This window comes from Trachurus japonicus, chromosome 15 (assembly GCF_045865225.1).
Source record: "Trachurus japonicus isolate A0001 chromosome 15, Traja_1.0".
NCBI classification, from domain to species: domain Eukaryota; kingdom Metazoa; phylum Chordata; class Actinopteri; order Carangiformes; family Carangidae; genus Trachurus; species Trachurus japonicus.
In genome coordinates, this window is record NC_140921.1 from 11781972 (window position 1) to 11794426 (window position 12455).

Genomic DNA, 12455 nt, shown 5'->3' on the forward strand with positions numbered 1-12455 from the left:
GCACCACGCTGCTGCGTCTCTCTCTCTCACAGTGACTGAGAAATTAAAAATGTTGCCACCTTGTTCTGTGACTGGTGACCTAGAAAGCAGCTGGTTGACACAAGTCACAAGTCAAGGTGTCACTATGGCACCACTGCAGCATGAAAGGAGACTTTTTAAAGTCACCGTTTCCTGTATGATACTCTGCATATCATGTACTTTCTTTCCTTTGAGATTTATTTAGCGCTGCCTTCTGTGCCGTCTGTCTGCGGTGTTGTAATGTGTACAGTATATTATACACAGCTTTCTCAGCCTCACCTCTTTCATTTCTTAAATGTCTTATTTCATTGTTTTTAATTTATTTCATTCCAGGAGTTCATTATCCATTTTATTACCTCTCAATCTGTCTCTGAGCTGCTCTAATGTGAAGCTCTTATATTACTTTATCTTATTATCTCTGGCCTTTTCTTACCTTAGCAGTAGTTTTGCTCTCCGGGCTGCAGGGGTCTAGCGCCGCCACTGCCGTCGACCCCTGGGTTGACCCTGATGACCCTTGACCCTGAGCCTGACCCTGGGAGTCCCTCCTTTGAGAAATGGACAGTTTCTTCTTCCGAGGTCGCCCCTTCAGGTTGGGAGCTGCGGAAAAAAGGAAAACAATGATAATGAGAAGATCCACTTAGGGAGGGGAAAAGGGCGTGCTGATGCAGCACAGTGCGATAAAATCACTACGTCTTCTCACCTCTTCGCTGCCAACATCTGGTTTAGTCTAATATTTTTATCTTAATATATTTTATGTGAAAAGGAAGAATAAAAGAGATGTGAATACGTTTATAGCCAAAAATCCATTTCCTCCCTGGGAACATTGACTTTTTTCGCTAAAAAAAAAGGGATGGAGGCTATGACAGGAACATTAACAATCAGGGAAAGGAATTTCACAGGCCTGCTTGCCTGTAGCTAATTATTTTTAAACTGGATTAGTGCAACATTGTGCTGAATGGGGTAACAGGCTGCCAAATTGCTCCAATGTGCTAGTAAACACGAGCCTCAAGTTCCCTCTCAGCCTAAAAGAGAAACTGCATTTATATTCAGACAGATGTATTTTGAAGATTTCACATGAGGGCGTCGTAACAGTCAAGCAGTTAGTATAATACTGTAAATGACAGACGCTGGTTAACCCACAAAGCCACAAAAGGGAAGAAATTTTAAACAAACAGTCCCTGCTAACAGAAATATTTGATACAGATGCTACAAAAACTCAGAGCTTGAATGTTTTTCTCACCACAACAGCATATAAAATACAACATAATAATGTTTTGTCTTGTTTTTCACAGCACGACGGCACAGACACAGTTGTCTCGGCATCATAAAGAATTACATTGTACTAAAGCAGCTCAGATGTACTGATCATCATCGTGGATCTATTTTTGGTTTCTCTCTGGTTAGTCCGCTCATGACTTAAAGCTGAACGCTGTTAATTAAAAACACATGAACCTGCCTGATAGGAGCTCTTTGTTTGAAAGGCTGGCAGATATAATTGCTCAGTTCACATTACACACACAATAAAGTATTTAAGCCCTCCAAGTCCTTTGTACACCCACGTTTATGTCAACCAGCGACAGTAATGTAACTTCTTGGAAGAGTGCCTTGCCTCCACGCAGCAACACAAACAGAGATAAGCTCAAATGAACGAAAAAAGAGTGAGAGAGGGAGAGAGGGAGGGAGAATGAAGGAAAGAAAGAGAGGAACTTCAAATAGTCCAAGTTCAGTCACGTATTTCTCTCAGCGTCAACGCTCTTTCCTTCCATCTGCAATGACAATTAAATCACATCCAAGGTTGTTCTCTGCCAAAAGGAGCCTGTGATTATTTTTCGTCGGATCAAATTCCCATCAAGAAAATATTACAATAAAAGCCAGGGCTGAATAAAAACTAAGAGGCAAGTCATTAAAAAAGAAAGGGGGGAGGTAAAAATGATCACGACTCAGCAACCTATCACTTCATGTAGTTCTTTCCACAACTGCTGCGCTGTGGAGAAAACAACACGAGGAGGAATTTTCCAAGGGCATTTGTTGTGCATTTGTCATCCCCTTGGCACTAAAATAACATAATAATAAAAAAAAAGGGAAAAGAAACAAGTTCTCAGCAGTGTAATCTTTAAGCATTGGGTGTGTTTCTTCTTCCCTCAGTGTTTTTTTTTTCTCACTCTGCCGCTCACACTGCCTCTTTTATTCTGCCAATTACTCATTAATGCCGAGAAATTACATAAACCCCATTATTTATTTATTTATCCATCCACTCATGTTTCATTTTGAAAAGGGGGGCACATACACAAGCACTAAATATTCATTGAACAGATAATGTCTGATATCATAACATTTATAGCCTGAGCTCATTTGCGTTGCCATGGGCTTCTGGAAAAAGAAAACACATACATATGTAATTAATCAAGACACAAAACATAAATGTAGATTTACACTAATAAATAAAATCCTGAGAACACTAACTGATGGCTACACGCCAGACACATACAGCGTACAGTACACGTACAGTTTAAAAAATGATCTGCAGCCATAGAAAACACAAACATGACAAACAGATAACTAATGTTTATGGGTTTGACTTGTAGGACGTTTATTTTTCTTTTATAGTGACGTCTTGTTTAAACAAATGCTGCACAGGTCTGAGTGAGGTCACACTCTCAGCGCGGTTCTGTTTTTAGTCCAATCACTAACCCCCTGACACCCTATACTGAGAGTTACATAACCTGCCTGTCTGTTTACATTTTTCATCGGGGTCGAATACTGCTGCGTAAGAAAATGCTGCAATTACAGCAAAGCGGCTGCTGCAGAACACGTGGCGGCGACACGACAAGCGAGCGGGTTTGAAGTCATTGACTTGCTGATAAAGGACGACCCGGACGCAGTCGAACAAAACTGCAGGTAGATACAGTATCAGTGTAAACTCAAGGGGGTGGAGGGGGATTGGGGGGTGGGTGGGTGGGTGGGTGGTGGGCAAATGCTGCTGCATCATCAGTGTATTTCTGTAAACATGCACCAACAGGCACACAAGGTCAAGCGCAGACAATCTTTCCTGTTGCTGCAGACGTTGTGCAGACCTTCTGATCTGCTCTCCTCGTGGCAGCACACACAGTTGCATAAGGGGAGGGAGTGCTGCTCCGCTTTAGAATAACACAGAGAAAATCAAATGCAGGCCGACTCTCTCTCTCTCTCTCTCTCTCTCTCTGTGTGTGCAGATTGATTTTCTAGAATGGAAACATGGACGTTTATAGCCCTGTGAAAAAACAAAAGCTAAACATCACAAGATAGTGATTTTATAGCAGCGGCGGCCTGGGAGATGTGATATTTTTACCTCTTCTGTGGGCATTAAGTGTTTCTGTCAGCGCGCTAGAAAAGAAAGAGATCATTTAGGTAAACATGATACTTCCCTCAACGAGCCAAAAAAGGGCACAATGGTCACATACACACACACAGACACACACACACATACACAGAAAGAAAAAGGGCTCCTCCTGACCAAGTTACAAAGTTCCTCTCTGCTTCACATTGAGTTACTTATTTCTTTACTCTGTGGTTTTCTGCTTATCTGGGTCGCTGACATGACTCGGGGACGTGACTTGGAGTGACCTGAGGACTCTTGGCTGGCCCCAGAAGGCACACACACACACAGAGACACACACAGACACACACACACAGCTGATATAAGGCTGTACAGTAGTGAACAGCATCCTATTCACTACAGCTGGTTGGAGGAAAGTGAGGATATGCCATTGCACACACACACACACACACACACACACACACTAATGCAGACACACACAGGTGAGGGGGGGGGGGGGATTCCCTCGGGTGTGAATCCATCATGTCTTGTCACAGAGCACAACCCTGAGCCATGGAAGTCACAATGACTTCAGCGGCGAGATGCACAGCCTGACAACTTGATCTCCGGATGCAGCCGAACGCCCTCAGCTCTTACCAGCTTTTTACCACACGGCCATGTCTAATAATTTCTTACCCCCTTCCCCTCCTCTCAAACACACACACACTACACACACACTTCCCTCTCACATTCATTTAGCACAGCCCCGAATACCTCTATTTCATTGCCATTCAGTCGATGTCAGTGATAATGAAAAACTCATTAGAGACAGCTCGGGAAGGGTTCTGACAGTTGTATGCATCAACAGAGTAGAGCCACAGGGAACCACAACAAAATGGACTGATTGATTGAGAGGCTGCTGGGAACGGAGAGACATATCAAGCCGACTGGAGAATTCAGCTGATGGATGCCTCGGTTGATAACGCTCGCGAAAATTGACTGGCTCAGTGTCTACATGTGTTCACTTAATGATTGTCTCTTTTAAAGGAGGAGGGCGGTTTCAGCCGTCCTCTTTGAAGCACATGGACAAATGATCGGCTCTGATTATGCACATTTTATTCACGTTTGATTGGCAAATTGAAATTAAAAGCTCACGAATCAAAAAATAAATAAATAAATAAGCATTATACTTTGATGTGCTCTTGTAGATTAGCAACCGATTCATGTGTTCATTCTGCAGTTTGAAAATAACACTTGTGTGACTGAAATTATTTGCCACAACTACAGATGGTTGTGTAGCGTGTTACCTATTTTCAGTGTGGACGCCTGTCGTACAGACAGCATGTTCTGAATCACTATGAGGTCCACAATTATAGTTTTGTGTGAAATGTTGATTATTATAGCGGTTTAGGTTTATATTAATAGCTTGGAGATACCATCTAACTTAATGACTGTCTTTGTCTTGTGCTTTATGTTGATTTTCTGAGTTAAACACAAGGGAGAAACAGAACCAGTAGGTGTTACGTGGGGGGGTTGTATTGTGCAATATGTTGTATAATGATGCTAATGGGATTAAAATAGATGAAAACTCAATAATTGTTTTAAAAAAAAAGAAAAAGTTGAGTAATGAAGGGGAGCAGCCATGAACAGTGCACCGTCCATGTTTCTCTCACGATGAACTGTAATTTGATGAGTCATCCGACAGGTCAAAATACTAATTTGAATTTACATCAATTTTTTATTTCTGATTAAATAATTCAATGTCTGCTTAACTTCAACATGTAAGCATTGTAATTGTAGCCCGTTAGCATTTAGCTAAATAAATAAATGAGTATGACCCGGCAGAGCTGTTAGTGCAGCCTGAGCCTTAGAAACACAAAGTTTTGCAATCATCTCAGTAATCACACAACAGAAAAGTGCAAACAGTCTGTTATGAATGTTGATCATTCATTTTATGAGCATTTACAAAGGTCAAGCTGAAATAACTCACTTATAAAGTTGCTGAGAAACACTGAAATGTAAAAGTTGCTAATGACTATCAACACAGCTCTGGTTCAGCGCCGGGTTACAGAACCTGCTGAGCTAAATAAACAACATTTTGTCGGCTACATACAAATGAAGTGTAAGTCTCTTTACAGATGCAACAACTGTTCTGACTCATCAGATGTGAAATAGTTAGACGGAGAGTTCTTCATCCCCCAGACAAATTGTGACTGACGCGCTGAGGAAGAATCTATTAACTGCACTTTCCTGAAACAAGACTCCCACTCACGTCTTTTACTCAAACTCTTTAATTCTACACTTTAACTTCAACTTCCTTTCACCATAATGAGGTCCAAGTTCAAACAGGGAGGTGAAGGAGGAGGAGGAGGAGGAGGAGGATGAGTGAGGCATGACTAGAACAAGCAGCGGTGGGTAAAAAACATGTTTTGACATATTTTGTTGTCTGACTTGGTTGCAAATTCACTAAAGGACTGACACCCACTCAGCAATTATCAGCATAGCTCACAGCCAAAGGTAACATTCATGTTGCAATACATGGAGAATGACAGTACAGTACAGTATGTCCCTCAGGACAGAACACAATACACTACGATTTTGTGATAACAGTAATAATAATAATACGCCTTTTAATGTAAACTATTTCACATTTAGATAAAACATAAGTGATAGTGATGAGCCCAAAAAGCCAGCCAAGTAATATGTAACAAAAATATGAAGACAAAACATCCCACTGAGACACAAACTAGATATTTAGCGCAAATATGCAGCAACTATTCAGCGCCACTGACAAGAAGAGTTACAGTCTAACTCTGTTATAATCAATATGAATTCTCCACTCAAGTCAATTTAAAGTCAAATTAGTGAGTTACACAGTGAGAAGGGCAGAGGACGTTATGTAAAGTCATCTGTACGACATCCTGCCAGTGTGGACCACCATAATTGCAGCTTTGGGACAAGTGTGTGTCTGCACAGGTGAGAAGAAGAAGAAAAAGAAGAAGAAGGAGAAGAAATCCACCCCTGGGTTCAATCTGTAAAGGAAACACTACCTGCGAATACGCCCACACGCAGACAAAAGAAGGTCAGTCAGGTCTAACATACAGGGTTACAGTGGTGCGTTGGAAATTTACAGCCAGCCATAAAGCATAAAGTGCCCTGACAGACAGTATTTAAACTCACACACTGAGCAGATGCATTTTTATGTCTGACAAAAAAAAAGTCCCCACAATGAAGCAATGGGTCTGGTAAAACAAAAAGAAAGAAAAAAGGGGGAACTTTGTAGATGGAAAACAGAAGCTCAAATGTTCTAACTTGAATTAGAATTAAACAAAATACAATAGAAAATGTGATTCATGAGATTCAAAATGTGACTCATAAGCAACGATAACAGCGTATAACACATAAAAAAAAAAACAGAGCCAAAGTAAATACAACCTAACAAACGATGAATAAAACATAACAAATCATGATACAAAACACCCTCTGATACAACTCTTGAGACACAGACTTTAATCTGTAGAGCAGCGGAGCATTAAATGTGTGATCAGTGAAGTGATATTACACTTTGGTGGAACATTTTAACTCCACTGGAGGCACGGGGATGTGACAAGGGAGGCTCCAAAGCAGCAAGGCAACAGTACCAGAGAGAATATAAAACAGGCAGCGATGACTGATTCCTCTGCCAGCAGTGACAGGCGACACTGCGTCTTCACTATACATCAAAAGATCTCAGAGGTTGGGGGGGGGAGAGATTTCAAGCATTCACTGCTCGAGGACTCTTGTGTTTCTGACCAAAGTTACAGGAGGCGACTGGAAAATCAGTTGCTGCTAAGTTTCTTTTCTATTAAGCGGCGCGTAATGTCTCTTTTCTCAAGCTTGTTTCTAAGTAGATACCTGATGCTTAGTCTCCTTGGTGGGAGAGGTTTATGAAGCATGTGTTAGACGTTATCTCAAGAAAACAAGACGCCGTGACAGTTTAAGTAGAATTTAAAACCTTTATTTCGAAAATCGCTCAGCTGTTGTAATCCAGGAGTCGAGAGAAGAGCTCCTAAAAAAAAAATCTTTAAAGTCTCATTCACAGCAACGTTTAAAGACAAATTCTGGCAATTCTCCAACACAAACCGTGCTCTCATAATAAACGCTCTGAGTTCGGGACTTGCAAACTTTGCACCTGCCACCTCTTACTCAGGAAACGTGACTCAACAGCAGCATTTATCAGCCTCTGAAGCCTCTTCAAATAACCTTCAATTTTACACAAGTTTTTGTTTTCATCCCCTGAAGCAGACCATTATGTGGTTAGCAAAAAAAAAAAAAAAAAAGCTCATTCAGGGAGCTGGTTTCTTTCTCTGTCTCTTTATTTTCAAAGTGACTCAGCTGTCCCTGGTATTTCTTGATTTGTCACTACGAGGCAAATTTCTAATTCTTTTGCTACAGTAGACGTATGGGAGGCAGACAGACCAGTGTCGTTATTGTTATTTGCTAGGTTAATATAAATGTAAATGAAAAGCTGAACAACGACAGTCGACACCGTGCCGCCCCCGCGTCTGAAACCAAAACTACACTCTTGGTTTTCCATATGTAAAGCAGCGAGTATTAAACGCTCTCCCCCCCTCCTCTCCATCAGTTTGTTGCTGACTGTAGCCGCCGTAGCATTTCCACGTATACTGATATCAGGCATTTCTGATGTGCTCATAATTCTCACTTTGTCACATCTGACAGCAGAGTTATTCCTCTGTTCCTGCACTCGAGGCATGTTTCAGCGCAGAGTCATTTGAGACACACTGACGGCACAGGAAAAAAAAAAAAAAGGGAAAAAGATTTTTTAATGAACAGTAATACTTCAAGCACCTCTATCACTGCAATCATCAAAAAATTACACAATGTGCCCACAGAGTGAGGCAGAGTGTGTGGGTGGACAGAGTACATTGTTTTTATTAATCATCAAAACCCTCCGTAGGTTGATAGATGATACAAGTGTTAATTAATTTCTCATAATTATACAGAGAGATCATCGGCGATAAAACTGCAACAAAAAAAAAACATTTTGCAGCAGAAAGTAACAGTAACAGTACAGTGATTCATATTAGGTCAACCTCAGGGGGATTTAACATCAATAATACACAAGTATTTTCATCACTGGTGTTATTTTCTTGCCTGTTTTTTTTTGCCTTGTGAATGCAACTGCAGCATAAGAGGATATTTTTATATCGCTGTGGCTGAGAGCTATTCTGAATTTAATGAGGAATACATTCAGCTGCGTCTGAGGCATGACGATGGATACCGGTTACAGTTATTACACAAACACATCCAAAGTTTTAGCCAGTCCTTCAAACGACAACAACAACCAAAACCACAACAACAGCTACAACTACTACAACATCCTCACTTTCCCAGAGAGGAGGAGGAGAGGAAAGGCACTAAGCTGAACAACACTCAACAGCTGAGGCAACAATTTAAACTTTTTTTTCTTTTTTTTCCATCCACAGTGTTCAGAGCCAGTGAACAGAGGTGTGTTTGAAGACAGCAACACCCCTATATCAAGAACTGGTGTCCCGACTACACCGACACACACAGAATCACTGTACTACAAGGCTATTAGAGCATGCGCCTCAGTACAAGGCAGAGGGATTAGTCCGGCTTGTTACTAAAAGAGCTCTAACAACAGTCCCCCGAGGTGCAGCCGCCTCATCCACAGGTCCTTCAGCAGCCTCTTGTTAACAGGTCTTTATTTCTAACCACACATCTCCTTCATTTACTCCGCCGCTGCAACCGAAGAGGAGTCAAACCCGATTATTAAAAGAATCTCATGTTCATATGAGCTCCATATTTTTTTGAAACGGATATATTATCACCTAATAAAATTGTTATTGGGGAAGCTGTTGGCAGACAACAGTTTCCTGTTTACACATCCAGCGGCGACAGCAGCAGCAGCAGCAGCAGCAGCAGCAGCAGCGCTCATTTCACATATTTGTTGTTAGTGTAAATCAAATAATCACTTTTCCTTCTTCTCGCTTTGTTTTGGTCTCTCCACTCGCTCTCGAGGGAATCTCAGCTGCTAAACGCTCCACTATGTTCATCATCCAGCTGCTAACGTCGTCTGCTTTGTTTGTCTGGTGCTGGATTTATATTTTTTTTCATATATCAAAAAAAAAACCTTTGCTGTAACTGAAAACATCTGCCTGCTGCATCGCAAAAATGAGTCTGATGGGAGTGGTGAGACTGAAATGAAAAAGTTGTGGGTGGAATAAACCAAAATAATGTACTGAGAAGTGCTAAAACATGAGGGGGGAACACCAAGAGACTCAGCTGATAATCCCTTCGGTACTGTAGCACGCAGTCATTTGAATATAATATGAATATAATTTTTCACCAGAACTAAAAGAAAATGATCCTCCTCGTTGTCTGTGGATTATCCACAGAAACAAGGACAGTGTTTTCTGGAAAAGACATATTGCTGATTGTTTTCTCAGTGCTCAAACTAATTCCATTGACCTCCATTATTATGAGATGGAGGCAGAAAACCCCCAGCACAAACTAAACCAAGGCTATCTGTGTGGTTAGAAGTGGAGGAAATGTGTCTGTCTGGATGTCTGAACCCTTTCCCTTTAAGCAGACCTCCATCCAACAGACACCTGTGCATGTGTTGAGTATAAAGGCATGAATATATCAACACTGCAGTGACAGGAATCTGTGTGAGACTTTCTGGTGTGAGCAGATTTCTCACCAGATCTCTTCTCCTTGTAGCAACAGCTCTAACATCCCGTTCCACTCTATTTCCCAAACCCATCATTTCCTATACAAATACTGCATTATATCGGCTACAGTCTGTTTTTATTTTCCTCAAAGACGATTCCCCTTAGCTGGCAGACTGACAGCTGTGTGTGCATGCATCATTATCTCCTTCACAGAGCTTGTCTGTTGCCGTAGCCTGTGGCAGACCTCAATCACACAGTATTAGAAATGACTTCAGTTTCCATGGAGTGCTGCATGCGCTTTCTGCCTGCTGCAGGTGCACCACTACATTATATGAACCAAGCGGGGGTATAGGTGAACTAGTTGTCCTGCCCATCTGGAACTACAGACGTGTTAAGATCGGGGACCCCGGGGGCTAATAAGCTCGTCTGATTTAGCTCACAAAAAGCCGAGATGTAATGAGACACAGAGTGTTGCTGATAATGCTCCAGTACCTGGAAGCGGAGGTCGTTGAGGGCAGTTAACTGTGATAATAACATAAAACTCAACTAAACATAATGAAGGCGAATGCAACTCGAAAGCATCCTGCACATTTCTTAGAAGCAGCTCAAACTTGCATCATCTTTTTTTAATCGAGACAAACAAGAGTCATTTTCCAATTATGTTGCATTTGCAGGTTCAATTCAGTAAAAACCTTAAATGAAACTCTAATTCACTTCAAAGCTTAATTGGAGACTTGTTGAGGTTTAAAATGCTGCTCAGGTCTTTGAGCATACAGCCAGGTAATAAGATCCAGGATAGAGGGTCTGTGCTAATGCCTGGGTAGATAGTGCGCAGTAGATAAATCATGTTTATAGATTGATGTCTTCCTCTATGGCCTCTGTGAATATAACAAGATTGCTTCCAATTGCATCTAAATATGAGCTTTATGCATGCAAACACACTGCATAATAAAATACCGCGCGGATGGATATGGAATAAAGAGTCTCGCTTGCCATTTCAGACTGCAGCCCACCACACCGGCTATTATCTGCTGTTTATATTCTAATATGTGACTATCCTGTAAAAATGCTGCTTCTTTGTGTTAATCCTGACAATTTGTAAAAATTTAAATCCGGCAGCACTGGGAGGAATACATCAATTCAAAGTGAAATCAATTCCACCCCCCCATACCCGTCCCCTCCATCGCTCCCTCCCTCCCTCCCTCCCTCCCTCCCTCCCTCCTCCGCCTCTTTTTGACTTTCTCTCACTCTTCTGCTTCTCCTATCTATTTCTCTTTCCTTTCTGTAATAACTATGTGAGCAGCAGTAAATGTAATTACAAAGGGGTGGGGTTGGGAGGGGGTGTGTGTGTGTGCATACAGTGTGTGTATGTGATTGCTGTGCATGCAACAACAACAAAAAAACGCAACATTAAAAAGCTATTATCAGAAAAGGGAACATTTTGGCAGATATATGGCGGAGGGCAGCTCCCGCCATATGTTTGTGGAGACGGGGACAACAAGTCAGGTAGTAATTATCAATCATCATCAGGAGAACCTGTCAAAACGCTAGGACGGGCACACTCTGACTGGCGTTGCCATGGAGACAAGCCCACATCCCAGCAAGTGTGTGTTTACCAGGACATTAAAAATACTCTCCCGTATTTTTATCTCACACTTACATGTTCTTGTAGCTTCTTCAAGCCATGAGCGCTGTTAAAATGTGTGTAGGCCTATATGTGTGTGTATGTGTGTGTCTGTGTGTGTGTGAGTGTTAAGGATTTCCTGCCAAGCCATACTAAGGAAAAAGATTTCTCAGGGATAGAGCTGAGGATAATTTTGGTCGTGGCTTTGGGTTTTCTGGTTTTACACCGATCCCTCTTGCCTTCAGTATCAGGCATGTTAAGGGTTACAATTAGCAGATGGATATGTAAATGGAATATTCTCAGCATAGTAATATTAAGATAAATGTCTGTGTGTGTCTCTCTGTGTGTGTCTCTCTGTGTGTGTGTGTGTGTGTCTGTGTGTGTGTGTGTGTGCACATACATAATGCATTTGCCAGTAATGAGCTCATTTCTGTGACCATACTGTTGCTGTACACAGACTCTCCATTCAGACTGTCACTGTTAATACTCCTCAGCCGGGAAAAGAGGACATTCTCCCAAACCATCATGACTTTGTCAGTTTCAATTTTACACATACGTTTTTCCCTTTCTTTGCATACCCTACTACAATTTCCCTTTTAGATACACCAGAAGCCTTCAAATCTAATTTCACTCCTCACCATTTTCTTCTTCTTCTTCCTTTTTTTTTTCTTTTGAAAAGGGACTAGCATTTCCAGAACAGTGTAGAGTTAATTGTGACTTTTCACAGAATCACACACGAGGAATGTTTCTGGACGCTTTCCAAATGTTTGTCCAAAAAAAAAGGGACGACGACCGTGCCTCTCAGATGACAATCACTTTCCAT

At 41.5% G+C, this 12455-nt stretch overlaps 1 protein-coding gene across 1 annotated transcript in view; it reads right to left on the bottom strand.

Annotated features, from left to right (window-relative positions):
• Nucleotides 1-12455, bottom strand: part of arid5b (AT-rich interaction domain 5B) — a 78139-nt gene that overhangs the window by 21728 nt on the left and 43956 nt on the right. Inside the window, exon 5 of the mRNA XM_085799623.1 lies at nt 452-615. Within this exon, the coding sequence (XP_085655749.1) occupies nt 452-615 (164 nt within the window). The remainder of the gene's footprint in view (nt 1-451; nt 616-12455) is intronic.